Raw genomic sequence first — 25,910 nt, 5'->3', positions numbered from 1 at the left:
TCTTGTGTTAAAGCTAATTTAAAAAAATAAAGTAATAAAAGCAGTTTATGCTCTGAAACCCTTCAAAGTTGGTGAATTACAACAATTCTGTAAAGATGAGGGGGGGGGGGAATCCCTCCAGTGTGAGAAAGCATTTGCTTTTGAAAATATGCTTCTTTTCTCCAGATCCCCAAAAAATGTGGACAATTTGTGAATCAATTTGGTACAGAAGGAACTACCTGTGCTCTTAAGTAATGAAGAAAGATGAGAGAGATGGTTGAGGTGCACTGTGGTTTTATTGGTGCCAACAACAAATTTACAATTTCTTAAAAAAATCATTTGATAAACCAAGATCTGATGGTAAATCTCTTGCTGTGTGTCTTTGAAGACCCCGATTCTTGTTCACAATAGGGATATTAACACCACAGTGCAAGGTAATTCTTTAGAAAAATATACCACTTCCATGAAAACAGCTGCAGTATTCCTTTCTTCTGTGAGAATCGTATGGGGGATCTAGTTAATTAAAAAAAAAAAAAAAACATTAGAAAACACAAGTGGAATCAGAAGAAACACAAACAGGCAAAACTTTCTTGAAGTGAACCTGTCGCCACATTTTTCACAGATACATCTAGTAACAGGTTCATATAGAGCAGTGGTTCTCAAACTTTCTAATGCTGTGGCCCCGCAATACAGTTCCTCACGTTGCCGTGACCCCAAAGCATGTACAAGAATATAACTATACTATTATATACTATAATACTGCCCCTTATGTACAAGAATATAACTACTATAATACTGCCTCTATGTACAAGAATATAACTACTATAATACTGCTCCCTATGTACAAGAATATAACTACTATAATACAGCCCCCTATGTACAAGAATATTACTACTATAATACTGCTCCTATGTACAAGAATATAACTACCATAATACTGCCCCCTATGTAGTACAAGAATATAACTACTATAATACTGCCCCCGGTGTATAAGAATATAACTACTATAATACAGCCCCCTATGTACAGGAATATTACTACTATAATACTGCTCCCTATGTACAAGAATATATCTACTATAATACTGCCCCCTATGTACAAGAATATATCTACTATAATACTGCCCCTATGTACAAGAATATAACTACTATAATACTGCCCCCTATGTACAAAAATATAACTACTATAATACTGCCCCCTATGTACAAGAATATAACTACTATAATGGAAAAAAAAACAAAAAAGTAAATGGTGTATGCTCACCCCTGGGTTTGATTAGCTACTCAGTGCTACTGCTGGTTCTATTCCCCCCACCCTCCTGCAGCCCCCAGTCTTGGTCCCCCCACCCTCCTGCAGCCCCCAGTTTTGGTCCCTGCAGCCCCCAGTTTTGGTCCCTCTACTGCCCATAGTTTTGGTTCCCCCACTGCTACCCCCAGTTCTAGTTTCTCCTCATTGTGAGCAGAGCAGCTCTGTGCTGCAGGAGGCTGCATAGAGATGAATCCGGAAGGGTCATGTGATGATGACATTATCACAGGTCCTTCATTTCCTCCTCTGTACAGTAGCGGGACAGGACCTCAAGGAGTGTATGCTTACTGTACACTTGTTTTATTCAGTTTTTGCTGTGAATCGTGGCAAAAACGGAATAGACCCCTGTGTTTTGGTCATTCGACCCACATCTGGGTTGTGACCCACAGGTTGAGAACCGCTGCTATAGAGTAACTATCTAACACCCTTCTTTTAGCTAAAAATTATTTCCCTCGGATCCCCATAAAATCGGAGTTCTAAACTAGCCTCTTAAAATTAGCAAACTGTACTCCACGTACAAATCTGACCACATAAAAAAATATATTTGCTTCCCCCCCCCCCATGGTGTGTAGTTTTCACCTAAACAGTCAGTTCCGTGCCCTGGGTGGTTGATAAAACTGCTGAGTTGGTCTTGTAGATCTCCTTGGTTGTCCATCACCGCCTCTGCGGAAATCAAGTGAATCTCCATATTCCCCCTCTTCTTCCTAAAACAGAGAAATGAAATCAAAATTATCGATTCATTTTTATGTCTATACACAAATTAAAACTTTTGTAAATAAGAGGTATAAGTAATTGAATTTTTTTTCAAATAATTAACAAACCAGAAATAGGTACAATTTATGTGTTACTAATGTTAATCAGCTTGCAATAAGCGTGCATGATCACATGATTGTAAGGAACATGGCAATGACTGACAATGTTGTAACAGCTGCAATAGGAGACAACAGAATTGTGCCAACTCATCTCCATAGCTGCAATCAATAGTCATCATGACATCCAAGTGGTTTAGCAAAGGAAGAGAGTTCACTCTTTCTATTATTGATCTTTATCTGCTGATTTCCTTCCTGCACCAGGGTCAATGCATAGTTTACAGTGTATGTCACCCACTCTTGGTTTAGCCCAGTCATTGGGACGTTGGAAGGGGGATAGGCAGATCTTTGTTCATGAGATACAGTTAGGTTTAAATATATATATATATATATATATATATATATATATATATATTATATATATTTTAACCCGTTTACTGACTAATTTGTATAGATGAAACAAAGATAACCTCTACCAGATTCATGTAAAGAAAAACAAAGGGTAAAGGTGTGGTACAGCTCATGATCCAGCAGCTGGATTAATGTGGAGGTATTCATAAGGGGAGATTTATCAGAAGTATCTGAGACCAGAACTGTTTTAGATGCCCAGGTCAACCAATTAGAGAGCTGGGCTCTGATTAGTTGCCAGTTCTAAATCTCTCCCATAGTGTGTTCTCGATTGCAGCCAAATTGTCTGATCGGCCTTTCATAATACAGATGGACAATGACCCAAAAAAACAAAGCAAAAGCATTTATTAAAGCAGACAAGTGGAATATTCCTAAATGACCAAGTCAACCCAAATGAGGATGCATTTCAATTGTTAAAGACTAAACTTTAGACAGAAGGCCCATAAACAAAAAGCCCCTAAAATTAAGGAATGTTCTTAAAAATGCTCTAGTTCCTCAAACTTTTATTCAATCATTCAACCCATAGAATTAAAGCTGAAAGTCTGAACTTCAATTGCATGTGAATGGTTTTGTTCTAAAGGCATTGAGATAATGTACAGAACCAAAATTAGAAAAATGTTGTCTCTGTCCAAATGTTAAGGACCTAACTGTATATTTATGACCTATCCGGAGGCTGTCAAATATAAGACATGAAAATACCCTTTTAGTGGAAACCTATCATCTCAACTCTACCTATTAAAGTAGATCCGATGGTAGGTTCCGACCTGAGACCTAAACTATCTTCCTCTAATCCTTGTATATTTCCAAATACAAATGTTATCTTACAAATATGCAAATTATTGACAGGGGCTACTGGGGTGTGTACTATCCCATCGGGCTTTGGAGGTAAAGGCTAAATATTAGATCAGGTTTGGCAATATACAAGGATTAGAGAAATGTAAGGCTGAGGACGGAAGGATGAACCTACAATCAAAAAACAGAAATAAGGATAAAAGAAGTGCAGACTGTAATTTATATGTAGGGTGCAGGGATAGAAATTTGAATTTTCACTGATGGTCTTTACATTTGGAAAGTCATCTTTTGTTCTTTGCAGACTGTGTAAATGTTCTTAAACTTCCTAAGTTTTCGTTAACTTCTAAATTGGAGATTCTGTTAGGAGCCTTCCTCTCAGATTTTAACAGGCCTCATTATGGCAATATTTATTGGATGTTGGTAGTGACCATAATATGAAGGATCTTCCACTGCTGACATAACCGAAATATGCAAAAAAAAAAAAAAATAATAATAAAATCTGATATATGTCAACTGCTACCTATGGTGTGATTGACTTAACTTTAATAAGTACATTTTAAAATTAATTTGTTTCCTATGAAAAAAATTACAGATGGCAATCAGTTAAATCTTTGCTCAATGGGTAACAAACTCTGCCATGCTTTGTGTGAATTTTTCATTATAAGATATTGGAAAAATGTAATAGAAAAAAAAACAAAAAAAACCCCCCGTAATATTTGATTTCCATTAAAGATGTTAAAAATGAAGCAAACTGGAAAAACTCAACATTAGCTGAATCTTGACAACTGAGGTTTTGAATGCTGCTTAATTTGTTTTGTAAGTTCCCAAAGGTAATACTTGTAATATATGACTCAGATCAAAACTCAGTAATTCAGCTTTTCATTTTAATTAACTTGTGCTTCACTTCTGTCAGCAGCAGGATGTCTGAACCACCTAAAAAGCAATAACAAAATACAGTATACAATGCAGCCACCTAAAACTACTGTATGATGACGGTACACAAACACACTGAAATGCAGATAATGGTCTGCTTTTTACTGCCAAAGTAATCCCCCATGTGTCATTTAAGCCGATATAAAAAGAGAATAAAGTTCAACTTCCTGAGTTTCTTTCAAAATACAGAAGAAGCCAATGCTATAATGCCAAAGTCCAGTAGTTGTAAAACAAGCCCAAATCATCAATCCTCCACCACTGTAGTTCACCTTTGGTAGGAGTTGTTTGTGCAGTCTTGTGGTGTTTTACATTTTTTTTTCCCTGAGACTTGTATAGATTTATTTTGGAGATGAAATTGCTAGAATATTTACACAAGACAATCAACTGCTGATTTCTTATCTCCCTGACATTATGTTAATACACACCTGAATGCTCCAGGACTAAAAAAAATGGCAATCTTTTGTTTTGATAGCAGTCGTCATACTTCCTGATGATGAATGAATCAAAGGTTTTGAGTAGCACTTGCGGCTTCTACTTACTCTCTTAATGGTTTTGGAAGCAGTAGGGGTATACTTCATTTTTACTCCCTGCTTTTTTACCTAGTTTTTGTTAGATATATAAGGACATATAATATTTAGTCACATATATTAATCTTAGGTGATTTCTCGTTAACCCCTTCCCACTACTGAGATGATGCCGGCTCTGCTCTGGATCGGAGCTGAACCCCATGGGGGAAACACAGGGTACTGGCTGTAACATATAGCCGGCACCCCAGTGTAACACTCGCGATCGGAGTGGGCTCCGATCGCGGGTGTGTAACCTGTTAACTATTACCTATCTACTGGGAGTATGTGCTGGGGCTACCTATCTACTGGGAGTATGTGCTGGGGCTACCAATCTACTGGCAGTATGTGCTGGGGCTACCTATCTACTGGCAGTATGTGCTGGGGCTACCTATCTAATGGGAGTATGTGCTGGGGCTACCTATCTAATGTGAGTATGTGATGTGGCTACCTATCTAATGGGAGTATGTGATGTGGCTACCTATCTAATGGGAGTATGTGATGTGGCTACCTATCTAATGGGAGTATGTGATGTGGCTACCTATCTAATGGGAGTATGTGATGTGGCTACCTATCTAATGGGAGTATGTGATGTGGCTACCTATTTAATGGGAGTATGTGATGTGGCTACCTATTTAATGGGAGTATGTGATGTGGCTACCTATTTAATGGGAGTATGTGATGTGGCTACCTATTTAATGGGAGTATGTGATGTGGCTACCTATCTAATGGGAGTATGTGCTGTGGCTACCTATCTACTTGGGGGCATGTGCTATGGCTACCCATCTACTGGGGTATGTGCTGTGGCTACCTATTTACTTGAGGGCATGTGCTGTGGCTCCCTATTTACTAGGAGTATGTGCTGCAGCTACCTATCTACTGGTGGTATGCGCTGGGACTACCTATCTACTGGGAGGCATGTGGTGGGTGTCAGGATTTGGAGTAGGGAACCCCCTGGACCACGGCGGACAATGATATAAGCAGACACCTGGGACCAGAATCTAAGTGGCAGTCTTCACCAGAGCCTGCCGCAAAGCAGGATGGTCTTGCTACAGCGTGGTACAACCAGGTCATTCCACAAACGTGACTTGTCCACGGTGCTTCCAAGGTCGAGGTAGAGGATCACTAGGCGCCGCACGGGAGAAGAACAATGGCGGCGCCCAACACGATGTTAAAGAAGACAGAATACGTCGCGGAAGCAAGAAGAGGAGCCGGGAAGCCAGAAGAGGAGCCGCGATGACATATAGATAAACATAAGAAGATTACCACAGTCATGGTGCCTGGATCTATGAGCAAGTGTCCCTGGTTTATCATGATGGATTTTGATGGTGGATTTCCTTTACAGAATTGATAATTAACCATTTCCATATGTTTTTCCAAAACCTTGAATGTATAGAGTTTTATTGTACAATATACATTATTAGAGCCTTAAGAAGCTATTTTAGTCTAATCCTTTAACATGTCTTCTTTAAGGAAAATGAAATTCAATGATTCAGATTATTTCTTAGCAACAGCTAAACTGTCTACTTTTAGTAATCTGCACACATAATACAAAATATAATTACATAAGTGTTGTTAATTAAACTTAATGATCATCTTCAACAATTTAACCTTCTGCAAGAATTACTAAACTTTAATCATTTATTTAGCGCTTAACAGACAAAATCCGCAACAAAACATGCAATGCGTTATCAGCTAATTATATAGAGCAGTACACCAGCCAATTATTTTACAGGGAAAGCAATCAATCATTCACTAAGTTGTCTCTATTTAAAGGTTTACTAAAGCTATTTTACAAATACCCTCTTAGAAATATGGATATTGAAGGGGTTGTCCCAAGTATACAAGTTATCCCTCATCTACAAAAAAAAAGTGATAAAAAAAGTGATAACTAGCCATTTGTGAGGGTCCAACTACTTGGTTCCCCACTGATCATGAGAACAGAAGAAATGGGAATGGCTGAGCACATTGCTCGGTTATCTCCAACTGATCCCATATATAGTGAATAAAGCAGCGGCGCATACTCATCCTTTTGATCTACCCATTAGTCATAATAGGATCCCCCATGGAGGAGGGATAACATTTATTTGGGACAACTCCTTTAACCCCTACGGGACGCAGCCTCTTTTGGCCTTAAGGACGCGGCCCCATTCTTCAAATCTGACCTGTGTCACTATAAGTGGTTATAGTTTTGGAACGCTATGAGATATCCAGGGGATTTTGAGATTGTTTTCTCGTGACACATTGTACTTCAAATTAGTTTAAAAATTTGGATGAAATCTTTTGTGTTTAGTTATGAAAAAAAACAAAATTTGGCAAAAATTTGGAAAAATTCTTTATTTTCAACGTTCTAAATTCTCTACTTTTGATGCAGATAGTCATAGCTCCCAAATAAATTCATAACTTACATTTCCCAAGTGTTTGCTTTATGCTGGCATGGTTTTTTAAGATTCCACATATTTTACTAGAATGTTCTGAGGCTCAGAATTTAGGTATCATTTTTCACATTTTTTGTAAAATCACCAAAACCTGTATTTAGATGGACCTGCTCAACTTCTAATTGTCACTGAGAGGCCTAAATAATAGTGAGACTCGTAAATTACCCCATTGTGGAAACTACACACCTCAACGTATGAAAAACCACTTTTAAGAAGTTTGTTAACGCTTTACGTGTTTTATAGGGGTTAAAACAAAATGGAGGTGCAATCTCCAAATTGTAATATTTTTTCACAATACACCCATTTTGGGTGGAAAATTAAACATTTACAATGGATTAAATGAATAAAGGCTCCACAAAGTTTGTTACCCAATCTCTCCCGAGTACACGGATACCCCATATGTGGTGGTAACCTGCTGTATGGGCGCACGGCCGGGCATAGAAGGGAAGGAGGCGCCATCCAGATCAGATTTGCTATGTCACATTGTACAGGCTATAATTTTTTTCTTTTTTTTTATTGTGGACCTATAGGGGCTTATTTCTTTTGCCACATGAGATGCACTTTTCTGGTACGTAATTTGGGGGAATCTATAGGCTAATTGGTGAGATTTTATTAACTCTTTGTTGGTGGAGGAAATGAAAATCATCACTTTTCAGGAAGATTTTTATGGGGTTTTTTTTTGGCTGTTTACCATACCATAAAAATAGTATATTATTTTTATTCTATGGGTCGCCACGATTACAAAAAGACCTCATCTATATAGATTTTTTATTTTTTTCCCATTTTTATTGCATAAAAAGTAATTTGGCAAAATTGTTGTTAATTTTAGCATCACTGTCTTTCATATGTATAACTTTTTTATTTTTCACCTCACAAATCTGTTTAAGGGCTTATTTTATGCGAGAAGGATTGCTCTTTTTAGTGGTCTTATTTTAGATTGCGTAACTTTTTTAAATCACTTTTTTTAGAGCATTTTTGAAGGACATTAATAAAAAATCATCTTTTTCAGAGAGAGTTTTTTTAGGTTGTTTTTTACGGGGTTCACTTTGCGGATCTAATATCGATTCTGTTTTATTATGCAGATTGTTACGGACGCGGCAATACCAAATATGCGGGGTTTTTTTGTGTTTTTATGTTTTTTATACTTTATTAAGTTTTTTATGGGAAAGTGACATTTTAGGGGCTTATATTTTATGTATTTATTTTTTATTTATTATAATGTGTAGTGTTAAGTGTTTTTGCATTTTTTTACTTATACATACTTGAACTTAAACCAGTGATGCTCTGATCACTGGTTTAAGTTCAATACACTGCTCTACAATACTATTTTATTGTAGAGCAGTGTAAACTGTCTGAGCAAGCTTGCGCATGCTCAGACAGTTTGCAGTCAGACCCGGAAGGGATCTGGCTGCCATGGAGACCGGGCAGCTCCGGGGCACATGCCAGTCCTCGGAGCTGCCCGGAAGAGGATCGGATCCCCCGGTAAGCGGCACGGGGGATCCGATCCACAGCAGGAACACCCTTACACGCCGCGGTCATGCTTGACCGCGGCGTGTAAGGGGTTAACACCCGCGATCGGAGCCGGCTCCGATCGCGGGTGTTAGCGCAGGCTGTCAGCTGTACTAGACAGCTGACAGCCGCTGCTTCTGGTACCGGCTCCGTTCGTGAGCCGGTCCCAGAAGCTGGACGTTATACTACGTCCCGGTGCGCTAAGTATCTAGCCCCGGGGACGTAGTATAACGTCGTGGTGCGCCTAGGGGTTAAGGCTGTGTTTACAAATTGCATTTGTTGACAAATTGAAATGCAATTCAATTGTGCTTACATCACATTAATGTTGCATTTACTTTCATGCTATGTAAATACTGTGTTAACCTAATGTAAATGCAAAACATGCAAACGGCTTGCATGTGAAATTAAAAAGTGTCTGCACCAGTTTTGTGTCGTGGCTGCACGATGTTCGACAAGACAGAAAAAATGTGCAGCTGAAGGGGCGTGTTAGTGTTTAGTCTGCCTTTGCGCCACATTCATTACTGATGTGTACCACAATTCTCTCTGCGTCTCAATTCTGCAGCACAAAAAAAGTGCAAGGTGCACCAGATTAATGAAGACCATGCACCAGTTCTGATGAATTTGGTACACTCTGCGCACTTCACAGGCAAGGTTTGCACTAGGCTTAATAAATGTGAGCTAATAGCTTGCTGGAACATCAATAGATAGCACTGTTATATGAAATCACAGCATACCTCCATGGAAAATGGGGAGGAGTACAAGTCCATGGAGACATGCAATGATTTTATGTGATCAGATATGTACATGAGGTCGATGTAAATGGGGCATATGGCATGGGAGAAGTAGATGGGAGGGGCTGGCCATTCAGGACTTGCCCCCTCTGATGCTGGGTAGGTTAACAAAGATGATTTTATGGGGATGTGAGTGAAACAATTTTTAGCTAAAAGGAGGGTGGTATTTTAATTGATAGGGATCTATGGGAATCTGTCACAAGCTGTATTTGAAAAATGTGGTTCCCTTCAAATGTTTTAATAATCGGTTTTAGATCTTTAAAAAAGGCTGCTCATTAATTAAGAAAGAATTATCACGCTTCTGTTCATTTATGGAGTTCTGGATTCTTAAGGATGAGAAAAAGCTAATACTTTTAATGCGTTTAAAGGTTTTTTTTAAAATATTAATTACTTATGTGTCTTAATTCAATTGAATTTTCATTGTAAAAAGATAAAATGGAACAAAAGTCACTCACAAGATTAATTAGACCACAGTTTATTTGTAAATTATAAGTGAATACAAAAAAAAAAAAAAAAATCTTTGCTCCTGTAACTTATGTTTATGCATTACACTTTATGGAAAAAGTAAACAAAAATTTTATTTGTGTCCTTAAAGATATTATTTTGCTATTACCATGAAGTATAGATATATTTTACAGGAACTGAATTTTCCAATACTCAGATAAATAATCTATGGATTATCTACAAACATCAATACAGCATCCACACTACATATTATTTCACAATATAATATACTATGGAATGATGAATGCTTTAAGTCATGTATGGCTTAACTAATGGGTGCCTAGAAACCAAGCCATAGAGCAAACAACTATAGTCAATGGTCCACAAACAGTATTGATGAAGACACTTTATTACCAGAGGAATTGCTGTCCTTGTGTCACGGCATCCTTACACTGATTATAACAGATATACACAATTTAGCAAACAGCTATTACACGTTAGTGCCCAATGGGGAGTAGTTGACTTTCAACTTCACTTCCATTGTAATTTTACAGGAGTCCCCATAAATGACCAATCTTCTGCACTCTGCTGAATAGACACATCTACAAATACTACTCCAAAAAAATCATTTTGATAAACTCCCGTTAGACAGTAAAAACTACATCCTTACAGTTGTATTAGATTTCATTACAGTAGTTGAAATAACTGAGCCTTCTTAAAGAGCAGCCAGCCAGGACAGCCCTGGGCAGGTCAACCTTGTGAACGATACTTCTGTAGAGTGCAATTACAAAGTGCTATAATAATAAACAGGATATCACACTAAAATTATTAAACCAGTACCATATTAGGAAAGGTGAAAAGCAGGGTCAATTTTGTCAAGAGACACTTATGAAAGTATTTCTTCGCTTTTCTTCAAATGAATAGAATATACTTTCACAACTTGAGTCAGTAAATTACATTTTGCACTTCAAAGGCCCTTTATATTACTATATTACTTTCAAGTATAATAATTGAGATAATGGCTTGTTGCTGCATTTGTCCACAGAAGGCAGAGATATTTGGACCAGACTCGATTTTTCAAATCTGCCCTGTGTCACGATAATTGGTTATAACTTCGGAAGACTTTAGGTGATTTTGAGAATGTTTTCTCGTGACACATTGTACTTGTTAGTTGTAAAATTTAAGTGATAAGTTTTGCGTTTCGGTCTGAAAAAAAGGGAAAATTTGGCAAAAGTTTGTACAAATTCTTCATTTTCCAAGTTTGAAATATTCTACTTTCCAGACAGGAAGTAAAACTACCCAAAATGCCTGATAATTAACATTTACGGAATGTCTGCTTTATGTGGAGATGATATTTCATGCATCCTCTCATTTTTCTAGGATGTTATGAGGCGCAGAACTTTAGGTGCGATTTTTCTCATTTTCATAAAAATGCCCAATACTCACATTTTGAGGGACAACTCGGCTTCCAAGTGACTTTGAAAGGTCTAAATAATAGTAAAACCCCATAAATTACCCCACTATAGAAACGTCACCCCTCAACATATGGAAAATATCTTCTATTGAGTCTATTAACCCTTTAAGTGTTTCACATGGGTTAAAACAATATGGACCTAATTAATTTAGGCCAAAACTGACAATTTCATCATAATTTCATATGTGGTGGTAAACTGGTGTATGGGCACAAAGGCCGGGCATAGAATGAAAGCAGCGCCATTCACAGCAGATTTGTATTGTCACATTGTACAAGCTATAAATTTTAATTTTTTGGTAATGCGAACATATGAGGGCTTATTATTTGCGGGAAGAGATACAATGTATAGATAATTATTCTGGGGGGGTCTTAAGCTTATTCGTGAGATTTTATTAACCATTTCAAAGGGGACACAAACAAAATCATCAACTATTATTTTTAGCACTTCCCCTCCCCCCACTCACCGTAACGTTAAAATAATATTTTATCTTAAGTCTCTGGTTCATTACAATTGCGGTGATACCTAATTTATATAGCTTTTCTTATCTCTGCTCAATTTTACTGCGCAAAACCAATATTGGAGGAAATCAGATTTTTTTTTTTTTTACCATCGACAACTTTTCAGGGCCATAACGTCTGTATTTTTCTGTTGTCAGATCTGGTTGAGGGCTTATTTTTTGCGTAAAGAGTTGTTCTTTTCAGTCCTATCATGTAAGGAAACATAACTTTCTTTGATGACTTTTTAGAACATTTTTTATGATGTGTTTGATGAAAAATTGTATATTACGGGAAGTTTTTTGTGTTTTCTTTTTAGGTTGTTCACCGAGCGGGTTCAATATCAATTTAGATTTATTGTACAGATTTAATATGGACGGTGATACCAAATATGTACTTTTTTTTTCTGTTTTATATACTTTATTTGCATTTTATGTGTAACTGAGGAGATTATGGGACTTCATTATTTCAATTATTCAATTATTTATTTAATTCTAATTATAAAATGACTTACTTTTTTTATTTTTTATTTTTTTTTTTTAATACATTTTCCACCTTGTATTGCAGTGTATAGTGTAAGTTGCTGAGCATGCTCAGTTACTTACAGACGGGACCTGCCAGGAGGCGGAACCCGGCAGGGAGAGAAGCCGTCAGCCTCTGGTCACTCGCCGGAACCCGGGGCTGAGGCAGGAGGGATCGGATCCCCCGGTAAGCCCGGTGCGCTCCGATCCACGGTGGGGACACTTACATGCCGCGGTGTGTAAGGGGTTGAACACCGGGATTGAAGTTTTTACGATCCCAGGTGTTAGTGCCGGGTCTGGGCTGTGATATCACAGCCCGACACTGGCACTTTCATTACCCGATGTAGAAAGGCATCGAGTCAGAAGAAGTACCCTTAATGACAGCCGTAGATTCCCGATAGAGCGTCATTAGGGGGTTAAAGGGGGATAATAGACTACATTTGAATGGATATTAAGATTTTCTTAGTGTAGTACTAGCCTTAAAAAACACCTTATAATAATCCATATTCTGTCACTTTGAATACATCTTTGTTATCCCATAACCATTTTGTAAAACATTAAGTCTCATTGTAGAATGGGCGCCACTAATGGAAGGTACTTAAAGGGGTATTCTCGTCTGGGCATTCACATTCAGTTTGATTAATCTGCCATAAATAAACATTTCTTCAATAAGAGGTTATTAAAAAAAATGTTCCTGTGTGAAGATAATTTTCCATAAATGTAGTGATATGGTTCCTTAGAAACGAGATAGCTTCCTCTGATACGGCCACCTCTGCTGAAGGGATTGCACAAATAAACAAAAAGTTTTTGTATATGAAATATCTGAGAATTACTACATGTCCCACAGCCGTCCTGTAGTAATGATTGCTGAAGCCAGGTGGTCAGGCAGGGCTCAATAGTTCATGTCTGGCCACCACTGCCTAAATGTGAGGTGGTCGTAACCGAGGAAGCTATCTCGTTTCTAAGGGACAACATGGCTATGTTTATGTGAAATTATCTTCACACAGAAACATTTTTTTTAATAACATCCAACATGGGTTATTTGTAGCATGTCAAAGAACATCGCCCAAATACAACTATTTAATAATATGGTACAAGCTAAAGGATGTACATGAACATCATATTGACCATTTTCACCTGAATTAGGTATAAGGAGCATATACACACACAAAAAGTTGTCACTATACAACAATGAAACACAAGTTGATGCTTTAATTATTTTAGACAACTTTTCAAACAAGAACGGTTTGAACCACAAGAGTTTTCTATCGTATTCCCAAGTGATAATGATCAAATGTAGATTTTTTCCGCTCCCCCCCCCCCCCCGATCCCCTTCCGTCATGTTTTATTCTATGCAGCCACATTGTGTATATTCTTACACTCCAGTTGATTCATTTTATTGGCTTTTTAGCCTTTATTTGTGGGAAGTGTTTGCAGCTTTTGGTCAACCTGTGAAATTGACAAATCTATAGGATAAGTTTCTGTTTATATAAACTGTGATAGGTGCCGAAAGACAATATAGTAGAGTAAACCTTCATTGCTAGTTTATTTTGTTGCCACACTCATGAATTTTGGATCAATAAATACGTGCATGACAGATTTGCACTATTCCCTGAAGTTCATTATTGTCATTAATATATTCTATTTACATTAGGTAATGGGGTACCTAGAAAAAAATTATATCTATGGGTCCCTTGACCCATCACAGCGATGGCTATGAACTAGGGTGTTCATTTGCCGGGTCGGCTGCTTTGGGTCTTGCAGGATGCACCTGAAACCCGAACTGAAGGTTCAGGTCCGCTACCCTCTATCCCAACCTGTCCACAGTCTGTAATAATGATCCCTTATAGGCAGGACCCATAAAATAGCTACATCTTTTCTGCTTGTACCTTAAAGTGCAAGTTACCTGGCCAAAAATAGTTTTAGCACAGCAATAACCATGATGCCACACACCAAAACATGTTGTTAAGGTAAACCTAGCTGATAGGACAAGTAGAAATAACAGGATTTGATCTATTAAAAGCATTCTATTTGAAAAGAATATCTAATTGATCTACTAAAAGCATTGTAACAGAGACTTCATTTTAAGATGGCGCCAACATCGTGATCATAACGAAAACAATCAAAGCTAAAGAATTTCAGAAATGCATTATCCTGACGTCAAGGAAGTTCTCCAATCAAGAGACTACATGAGCTGGGCATTCTCCACCCCTTCTACTTCTTTCCTAATTTCTACATAGACTTGTGGATCCAAATAAAGTTCACACAGTGCAGATTTGCCACAGGCAATGATGTCATGAGTGAGATTTAAATCAGCAATTTGTCTGAATTATTCCTTACGACGTGCACGCATGCTGATTGATTAGAAACACGCAGCCAACGCACACTAAAATAAGATGTTTACTAATTACAAAAAAATATTTCTATAAGTTCTTTATGCATCCACTAGGCCATATAGGTGACCCAATATTCTACCCAATTACTATCAAACATTGCCAGCTCTCAAACCCTAGTAAAAGCAAAGTAGCATTGTGAAGGACGTTATATAATATATCTGTGCTTCCTAGTGATGTGTTAGTTTACAAGTGCACCGAGAAACTTTATAGAGTGCTATTAAGAAAAGGAGGGCTGAGCAATAAACTAGACAGAACACAACTACAAAACTTTAATTGTATGAAAGGATACAAGCTTTTATTTTGGGTAATGAAGTATACTTCAACTATAGCAAAATGTCCCTAAATATTGTCTCCCAAAGAGTAATTGGTCACAGCTAGCCTAGTTCTATTAAAACAAGTGAAGCATAGTATTTACATGTGAGATTTACTATGCACATTATATTGTACATAATAATATATCTTCCTGTTAATATAGCAATTAGGCCGGTAGAACAGGGAGAAAAGTTAAAATAAAGGAACACTGCAGAACTACCAGTGAGATAGTTTGGCAGAGGTAACAGAAAACACAAGATGTACCAAGCTTAATGAGAAATGTCTACTAGGTGAATAATAGCCAGCAAGAGGATGCGTATAACATAAATTAGGACACATTGATTTTTCTGTTTACATTTCAAAGATTACACCATAACACAAATTAATATTGATCGGGGCGACTAATGTTTGGTTAAGTAAATGAAAAATAAAGCAAATTACTGTTCACACAAGATATTAACAGGATACTGTCACTTTATGAATTCTTCACTACTTTTTCTCATGACTGGAAAGAAACTGGAAGCTAAAAGAAATAAATTTCCTTATAGGTTTTTGATAAACACAAAGTATAAACCATCTCACATATATCTTGTAAAGTAAAATATCATTTATAAATATTATTTGCACATTTGAATTCTCTTTTTAATTTCTCTCTGTTTGATTGTTATGTGGATTTTGTATATTCAACATATGAAGGTGACATTTGATTTGTTTTTTTTCCCCACTAGGACTCTGTTGTTTTATTGATTATGATAAGTTTTATTGTAGCCAAAATGTTGTGTTACTGAATTAAATCATATGTTTAAAGTACATGGTCTTCTTCTTTCTATACAGCGGATGTTGTAAAGAGTCAGTAGCTTCTTTAACCCCTTAACGCCGCAGCCTTTTTTCGTTTTTGCGTTTTTATTTTTTCACTCACCTTCAAAAATCTAGAACTTTTTATTTTTCCATGTAAAGAGCTCTGTGATGGCTTATTTTCTGCGTAACAAATTACACTTCAAAATGGTGGTATTTAATATTCCATGCCATGCACTGGGAAGCGGGAAAAAAAATCTAAATGCAGTGATATTGGTAAAGAAAAACGCATTTGTGCCGTATTCTCGTGGGCTTGGATTTTACGGATTTTACTGTATGCCCCAAATGACATGTCTACTTTATTCTTTGGGTCGGTACGATTATGGGAATACCAAATTTTTATAGGTTTTCATACATTTAAAAAAATTAAAACTTTTTTATACTTTGGCGTATGGAGCTTTGGGAGGTGTCGTTTTTGCGGATGTTGATGACGTTTACAATGTTATCCTTTTTAGGACTCTGCGATCTTTTGATCACTTTCTATAGAATTTTAAATTTTTTTTAAAATAGCAAAAAAGTGCCATTTTCGACTTTGGGTGAACCCATTTATTCACATTTCTTGACAGATGTAACAGGTCCTGACTCCTGGTGCCCCCTGATGACGGAGATAGGCTACCGTAGTCACATTGTCTTAATAAATTTGATGTGTGAATTTTCCAGATATTGGGAGCTGTCGTTAAGGGCCACAGGCCTTGAAGGTATCTTCCTTCCAGATATGCTCCCCAACCTGGCAAGCTTGCATCTGTCTGAATGACCTTCACCGGCCAAGGGAGCCAATGGACCTCCCTTTTTCAGATGTTCCTCTTCTGTCCACCATACTAGGGATGACTTTATGGATGGTGGCAGATGGATTTTTAGGTCCAAGTGTAGATGACAGAATCCAGTTCTGAAAGGTCCTCGTATGACTCTGGCTCCACTAGACTGAACCTATGCAGGTAGTTAGATCGCTTTCATCGCCTCTCTTACTGTGCAACAATGACATTCCAGAAAAGATAACATCTTTTGTATCAAGAGACCCCTTTTTTCCTCCGGTAGGTAAGACAATCCGGAGGCTCGAGTTTAGTCGTGTACCTAGAAAAATAGTCTCTCTGCTGGTAGTGATTTTGGACTTTTCCCAATTGATGATCCTTCCCAGTTGTTGTAGGGTTGAAATGGTCAGATTTCTGTGCAAGATCAACTCCTCTTCTGTTGTCTCAATTATGAAAAGGTCGTCCAGATACGGAATGATCTTCACTTTCTCCATTCTCAAATGGGCTATTATTTCTATTATAATCTTTGAGAAAGTCCTTGGGGCTGACAAGACCGAGAACGGTAGGCCTTGTATTGGAATCTGAATATTTCCTTTGTTGGAGAGGGAACCGCAAACCTGAGGGGATTGTAACAAATTGGTACATTATAATAGGCATCTTTTAGATCTATAGTGCATAGGAATGCATGTCGAGGAATCAGGTTGGTGGCTGAACTGATCTTGCCCAACTTGAATTTCCTGTACAGAAAGAATTTGTTTAAAGACTTTAGGTTGAAGATGAGCCTAAAAGAGCCATTGTTTTTTTTTTTTTTTTTAAATCAGGAATAGAGGGCAATAATGTCCTTCCAACACTGCACTCTTCGGTATGGGTACTATTATCCCCATGTCTCGCAGCTTTATGACCTCCTGCCATAACTGAAGAGAGAAAGAACAACTTGGTAGATTTGTTACTACAAATTTCTTGGCAGTTAGTTCCAACTTGTAGCCATTTTCCAAAAGATAAAAGACCCAGGCCTTCGTTGTTATCTGTGCCCACTGCTGGTAGAATCCTAGGAATCTTCCCCCCACTCTGGCCATACTGGACTCCCAAGCTTTTTCAGCAGGCTATCTGCCTTTCTATCTAATGGATCCTTCAATTGTATTGAGTCTTCAAATGGGAGGTCTGTCTTTTTTGCAATTTTTGTTACCTGTACGTCTACTTCAGGGGAACTATCCCACAGACAAGAGTCTTGTTCGTCAAAAATTAGTCTATTTTTCAACTCCTGGGACTCGGAGATCCTATTTTCTGGTTCCCTCCATTGTTCTAGCATTAACTGTTTAAAGGTCTCATTAACTGGAAATACTCTCCTTTTTGTTTTTAGTATGCCAAAAAGCTCATCTTGTACTGATTTAGACTCTTCAATATCCTCAATCTTGAGCGTATCTTGTACAGTTTTAAGGAGTGCATCCAGATCATCAGAAACAAACATGTACTTTGATTCCATCTTAGTTGCTGAGGAAGAGGGAGGTGGCTCCATCTCAATTAGCTCTATATTAGATGTGGAAGCCTGTTCTGCCTCAGATTCCGACTCCGATAGGGTTTCTATCACTCTAGGTCTTTTGCAAGGTAGCTGTAATTGCGGAATTAATGCGGAAATATTTGAAGTTACTGACGTTTGGATTTCGCTTTTAATGAATCCTCTCATTTCATTCATAAATGATGTTCTTTCTTCTCACATTAATCAATCAATACATTCTTTGCAAACAGGTTTTTTGTAATTTGGTGGTAGTTTGTTATAACACATATTACATTTGCGAGAGGATGTTTTCTTTCTCTCCACCTCTTTAGTTCTCTCCTTTTCTTTAGGATCCTGCTAAAGAGATGGAGACCAGGGATTTTATGAACAAAAATTTTTGGTTAGGGAGGATAACCCCCCCCCCCCAGTTACCCCAGATACCCCACTCACAGGAGTTATAGGTGGGGGTTCTGGTAGCACTACATCCATAACCAGGGATTCCATGCCTCCAATCTAAAGAGAGCATCAAACAATTAGATAATTTCTAACCATAATGTATACTACAGGAAGACAAATCCTGACCTTATACAGAATCTTGCAGTAGACAAGACTGCACCTGTTTGATAAAAACAAGGTTTTTAGACATTGCATGGAATATTAAAGGGCTACAACCCAAAGTATGGTACCTTACACCCACTGGGGTCAGAAGTGTCACGACCGAGTCGGTCACCGCTGATGCAATCCTTAAGACCTCAGAGCAGCATGCACCTTGATCAGCGCTGGTGTCACGGTTTAGAAATCCTGTAGACCTGAGATCAGTGTGCTCCATTTTCAAATTTGTCGCCCTGCGCCAGTTTTCAGAGCGCCGCTCACGTTACTTCCGGTGCGACGAGGGCCACCGTAAGTCGTCATTCAGCTCCTGAGCGCGGTCCGGAGCAGTAAGATGGCAGTGCCAGGTGGCTTTGGCTTCCTGGAGCCGCAGGCAGAGCCAGCTGGAGACTGCGTGGGACCAGGAAGAGGAATCCCGACACTGATCACGGCCCACAGTCTCCCGGGTTAAGGTACGGGACCCGCTCACTTAAAAAAAACTCCCCCATACTGTCCCACTTGGAGGAGATAGGGAGAGAACTCTCCACTCCCTGCCCGTTTAGGGACAGGAAGCCACTGGTATGTGGATGCAGAGGGGGGGGGGGGGTGTTTTAACCTCTCCGCTTCCTGTCCATGCAGGGTCAGGGGTCATCCTCCATGTGGGGCCGTCATGGGGGACGCCAGCAGAAAAACTGTTATATTTTTATAGATCAGGCATTTTCGGACGCTATCTTTTTGAAGCCGCCGCCGATCAGCAGGAAAACACCCGCAATTGGTGCTGGCCCTGATCGCGGGAGTTACCGGTAAGCCTTTGCTGCAATATGCAGCAAAGACTTACCGGCTATGTAGAGGGCTCAGCCCGTGAGCCCTCTCCATGCACCCGCACCCGGCATGTGACGTAATACTACCATCTTTAGAATTAAATGCCTAGGATTGGAGGGTCTTTTATAAAGGACTGGTGTATCGCTGGCGCCCCACATTGGATAAACTGAAAGGTTACAGTTTACGACCATGCATCTGGCGTAGAATTGAGCTATGACCTGCATCAGGAAGTGGTCCAGGCTATAGCCAAATAACTACCCTCACCCTTCGCATCTGCCCACTCCACATTCAGCCTACTTAGAGTGGAAGTGGCATAAGGTGGGGAAGGGGGTGGTAAGTTGGAGTCTTAATTAATGACCTAACACCAACAACTGACTTTTTCAAGGCTTGCAATCTTAAATAACTAGTTTGTGAGAAGTTAACTGACCAAAAAGAAAAGATTTCAATTTCTTTCTAGGGCAATCATTTTCACTACGTTTATCTTTCTTGCATAACTGTGATTGATAGAAGTATTCACAAGTGGGCTTTAATACATACTCATACTTTTAATTGTTTTATTAATGGCGTTTTGAATAAAATTACAGCTGCGGGTGACTATTCCCTCTGGGGAATATGTCCCTGAAACAGGCATGGAAACATACCACACATCACTCACCCATGCCTCTGCCTGAATTGGCTTGATGTTTTCTAATAGTACTTCTTCATAATTTCCATAGTCACTAAACTTTACCACTGCTGTGGTTCCAGAAGAGTGTAGGGCTTCAACCTCAGCTCTGTAATACTGTAAACAGAGATATTTACATTAAAACAAAAATGTATTCCTTTAATAAAAGAACTCTTCAAATCATCAAATTTAGCATACAAAACAGGCTCAGGCAGTAGTGGCACTAGCACTAATGGCACTAGTTCTATTTGGATTGTAGGTCGGATTTGGCTGCATGCGTCACCACATGGAAACAACACCCTGGAGGAATATAAGCGTGATTGGGAGAGTGGCCTGTCTTTCCTATTTTCCAGTATTCCAGCTAAAGGTTTTGTGGCTCTTTCACAAATGTTGGTTTTCATTTATGTAAACAGAAGTGCTTCAGAGAGGCCATAACCAGAGCTACTTCAGCTTCATTGCCTATTTTGCCCCATAGCACTTCTCACATGCCTTGTTCCTCCTCTGGAGCTTAATCTAGAATGTAATGTCACTGTATTCTCACAAATGTGTGCTGTAGCAGAGCACTGGAAATCGTAGCATGACGTCACATGCTACAGGAAGCTCTGGGGAAGGAACAATTTATGTTAGATGGTCTGCAGGGGTTGTGTATTAACCAGTGAAGCAGAAGCCTGGAGGAATTCTGGTTACTACCCCAGAAGCACTTCTGCTTCATTTATATAAATAAAAAAGCAACATTCTATAAGTGAAGGAGTCACAAAACATTTAGTTGAAGGTATGGATGTAATGCCAATGTTAAAGAGGACCTGTCAGGGTTATTTGGGACACTAAACCACCCAGGGGTCCTTATGGGCCAGTTGCTTAGTGTCCCAAATCACCCTTTAGAAAGTCACTTAGAAAGTGCCACTATTAAAATAAAAAAACATTAAAAGTTACCTGGTTTCAGTGTTCCCCGCCCCTGTGAAGTGGAGCAGTAAAGTCGGTCTACTACACCTCGGCTTTACTGGGCATGCACCGTGGTTGTGGTGCTTGCAGGGTGTAAAGTCATTAAAGTACTGCGCAAACATGGAAAGCACAGGAGATGCGTCTGATGCACCTCTACCCATCTCTAGTTGAGAATAATTTTTTTTTTTTAACAGCAAATAAGGGACTTCATAAAAGGAGACAAGGGGACTTAGTGTCCCAAATCACCTGGCCAGGTCCTCTTTAGGTTCGACGGGGTAGTTGGAAAAGTTTATAGGGGTTTAAGTTGATGGCAGCTTTCTTTTAAATCAAGCAAAAACTGCTATTTTTTCGACAAATTTATTTTCAAAAGTCAATGTTTTATTAGAAATACATTTTCTGATAACATTACAACTGTAGTTTTGAGGTATGTTCATATCTTCTCCCACAATATTCCATTCTTCAAAATACAATAACATTTGCATAATCTCTATAATATAGCTCCCAATATAAAAAACGAAAATGTTTGGATTCATACCTTATTATCTTCCCAATAAAGAGCTAGACACTCATCCCCTGCTCTCCAGCTAAAGGTCGTGTAGACATTATCCAGAATCCGGTCTGGTTTTATTGGGCCAGATCGCTTTTTAGAGTTGTTGGTGTATAATAACATCTTATTTCGATCCTCTTGTGTTGAATTCAGATTTGATCCTATTGGCTTTATAGGGCCAATTCTTCGTCCCTTCTGTTCAAGTTCTCCATTTGGTAAATCATTAGCACCATCTTTTACCAATGTTACATGATAGTTAGAGGATTCCATATTGGCACTAAAAGTTTTCTCGTTTGGTAAACTAGTGAAAGTTTCACTGTTATTCGTCCGTGTTCTCCTGTCTGTATAGAATTCTGAATTGTGTCTTTGGTCGTCTCTTCTACCACGTTTTTGCTGAGCAGTTTCTGTAATATTCTGAATGCTGGTGTCTTCTCTGGTGTCAAGGAGGTTGGAACCTTTGCTGGTCCTACATTGCATAATATTATCTCGTTTTTTAAATGTACCATCATTTTGGCAAGTAGAGGAAGAATGTGAAAAATCTTTTAATCTATCATTTCTTTGATATGGTCTTTCACACTTACTCCTGTCTTCTATCCATGGCTCGGAATTGTGTTTTTCAGGACCTCGACTTCTTGGAGGCCCATTATCTTCAAACTGTCTAGATGTATGTACTTCCCTTTGAAAACGAGGGGGCTTCTCATTTCTTGAGCCTCTAGTATCATTCCTAGAAAACTGACGAGACTGGTTGAATTCTTTCACTCCATTTTGCTCTAAATTTTGAACTCTGTGTTGTCCTTGGCTTTGAGGTTGAGTTTGTGGCTTGTTATCTGCAAGAAAGAAACACATTCTAAATTGAATTAAATGTATATATTTAAATAGGGACAACATTTGACTAGAATTGTTCCTTATGGGACACTTCTGTCTCAAAGGGGTTGATCTAAAAATAATAATAGATAGCCAATCCAGAGGCCCTTAATTCTTACGGATGGTCTGCAAATAGGTTCCAAGCAACACTAAAAAGATAATTAAAAAGACATCTACCACGAGAATGACTGTAGACTCAGGCTCATTTGCATACAGTCCTTCATCCTGGTGGTAGATGCCCTTTAAAGTGTCTGACACACACCATTACAAATGTTTCATTGTAAAACTTACCTCAAGCTTCAAAAAATATTTATAAAGGTAGGAAACAAAATTAGTGGGGCATAACAGTGTTATAAGTTTATACACCGTATAAATTCATAATTTGGAAATCGTATTTAACCCAAGGATTTACACTTACTCATAGACCCAGGCACTGTGACTGTGGTAATCTTCTTACATTTGTTATCCAAGGAAACCTTCTTTCTAAAATCAACTGTTTAAATTATGCTAATGCATCAGAAGTGCTATGGGAGGCTTTTCTTGAGCACTACTGTGCTGTCTTCACAGGCAGTAACACTATGCAGGACCCCCCCCCCTCCACTGTATGCTGCTGCCGTGAGATTAGAGCAGGCAGAGGGAGGGGCAAGTGCGGGGGGAGCTGGGAAAGTGGGGAGGCATGGTCCTGCACAGTATATCAGCCTGTGAATCTACAGAACAGAGGGGCTCTGGTAACACACCCCAGACCGCTTTGGGCTGATTAGCATAATTTTAAAAGTTGATTTAAGAAGGAAGGAGGCCATGAATAACAAATATAAGATTACCACAGTCACAGTACATTTCATCTTGCTTAATTTTGATGGTAGATTCCCTTTAAACAGTCTCAAGCTTTTCTACAAACTTTGCATAAAATTAACAGTACAGGTGAATATAAGAACCTATGTAATGTATAAAGGGATTGTAATTTTGAAATCTCTGCTCAATCTGTATTGGTCTCCCAAGATGTAATGCAGTACAATAAAATAAGGGGCAGGTGTAAGCAGCACTCACCTCCTCTCCCCGCCGCGTGCCTGTTGTGCTACGGTACGGCGGTGTGAATGAAGCCCTAGGGCTTATTTTCAACTAAATTAGATGCCCTTTACATTAGCTTATTGATGAGATTATATTAACTCTTTATTAACTCGTGATTTCTGGTTTCCTTTTTTTTTTTTTTGTACACTGTTCCATAAAAATAATAATATGTCATCTTTTTTATATAGATCTCTATGATTATGTTGATACCTCATTTACATCAGTTTAAAAAATATTTTTACAATTTTTTTACAAACTAATACAGAGAAGATTTCATGTTTTCATATCTCCATCTTATAATAATATAATAATATTACCATAATATTTTATGGTTGACAGAGCTGCTTTAGGGCTTATTTTTTACATGTTTAGTTGTTCTTTTCAGTGGTACCATTTTGACACACACAACTTTTTGTGATCACTTTTTAGAACAGTTTTAGAAAGGAATTTTATGAAAAATTAAAATTTTTGGCTAGTTTTTCGTGCTTTTTTTTATACAACAAAAAATTTATCGTACTGATTGTTATTGATGCAGCGATACCAAATATGTGGGTTACTTTTACTTTATTAGAAATGTATAGGGGATGTTGGTGTTTAGGGGGCCTTTCACTTTATTTTTTATTAACAAGAAACTTTATGAAGTGTTTTAAACAGTTTATGTTTTTTTCATAAAGGTTATTCACTCAACACATTGTAATTACACTGCTGTATTACACTGTGCTATGTACTACACTGAGCATGCTGCATATGGTTAGTGTGTTGCAGCCAGGTTCGGGGAGGCAGTGCCAGATCCCGGCAACATCGCACAGCACGTGGCAGCCATCGGAGGAGAGGACCCTCTGGTAAGCACCACAGTTGTGGGGAGGGGGGGATGGAGATTTCCGAAACACTTAACAACATGGGTTAAAGTGATATAGATGGTGTCAGCTGTAACTTGGAGCCAGTCCCAGAAGCAAGACATAATAGAACTGCATATTGTAGGAACTCAGCTCCCGCCATGCAGTACTATTACGTGAAATGTCGGGAAGGGGTTAATAAAGTCTTACAATTTTCACTATTATTAGCTGCACAGTTGAGTTATAAAATTTTGTTAAATGTTTAGGCATGATGTCACATTGTACAACAAGTATGAGGGAACACTAAGCATTAAAATTTTTTAACAATACTTAAACTTCCCAGAGACTATAAAAGCATTAAACTGCTGCAGGTCAGTGCTCTCTATAAACCAGTAAACTCATTTAAGCCAACCATCAAAAATACAGTATAAAAGCTTTTCCTTGTGACCATGGGTTAAGGACATTACAGTTTTAGCAGAAAAAAAACATAAGGGGAAACATTGGTATAAAAAGTTATAACAGGTCATTACCTCCTTTCAAGTGAATCGCTGGTACAGATTGTTCAAAACACTTATTTTCTCTAAAAGGCTATTAATCCTCAAAATAGAGCACTATTCAGTGGTGTTACACATGTGTAGTTGTACTCTATTCTATTGTCTTTTGTTGTTTGCAGGTCTATGTTTGTCAGACTTATTCTTGAAAATGAGGAAGTTTCAATGAGCACTTGAAAAGGTTTTTGAGTCATGGTAATAAAAATCAGCCGCAGAACTGCTTCACTGAAAGCAATAAAGCTTCTATTACACAAGTAATCTACATCAGCCTAATTTATACATGACAGGAAAGTCATTGGTGTTTAATAAAGATAGATAGAGATACAGGCACTCCCCAGGTTACAATACAGGATAGGGTCTGTAGGTTTGTTCTTAAGTTGAATTTGTATGTAAGTCGGAACTGTATATTTTAACATTGTAACCCCAGCCAGAACTTTTTTGGTCTCTGTGACAATTAGATTTTAAGAATGTTGGGTTGTCATAAGAACCAGGATTAACAATAAAGCTTCATTACAGACCCCTGTGATAACTGTTACAGCTGTTTATTGTAGCCTAGGACTAAAGGACTAGGGCATCTATCACCAGATCAAGGATTGTAAACCAAGCACACTGACAAAAAAGGTGGGGGGCGCACACCAGTATGTCAGAGAGCTTGGTTTACAATCCTTGATCTGGTGATAGATGCCCTTTAAGACAGTACATATCCGGGCCCGTCTGAAGTTTGTTAGAGAGCATTTGGATGTCCCAGAAAAGTATTGGG

At 38.4% G+C, this 25,910-nt stretch overlaps 1 protein-coding gene across 1 annotated transcript in view; it reads right to left on the bottom strand.

The window, feature by feature from the left end:
- Nucleotides 1-256: 256 nt before the first annotated feature.
- Nucleotides 257-25,910, bottom strand: part of TDRD3 (tudor domain containing 3) — a 181,175-nt gene continuing 155,521 nt past the window's right edge. Inside the window, exons 11-14 of the mRNA XM_072135308.1 lie at nucleotides 21,820-22,658; nucleotides 20,334-20,459; nucleotides 1,864-1,988; nucleotides 257-492 (exon numbers count right to left, since the gene is read on the bottom strand). Coding sequence (XP_071991409.1) covers nucleotides 1,872-1,988; nucleotides 20,334-20,459; nucleotides 21,820-22,658 — 1,082 coding nt within the window. The 3' untranslated portion in view covers nucleotides 257-492; nucleotides 1,864-1,871. The remainder of the gene's footprint in view (nucleotides 493-1,863; nucleotides 1,989-20,333; nucleotides 20,460-21,819; nucleotides 22,659-25,910) is intronic.

This window comes from Engystomops pustulosus, chromosome 2 (assembly GCF_040894005.1).
Source record: "Engystomops pustulosus chromosome 2, aEngPut4.maternal, whole genome shotgun sequence".
In the NCBI taxonomy this organism is placed as follows: Eukaryota; Metazoa; Chordata; class Amphibia; order Anura; family Leptodactylidae; genus Engystomops; species Engystomops pustulosus.
This window is presented reverse-complemented; position numbering and strand designations above follow the sequence as displayed.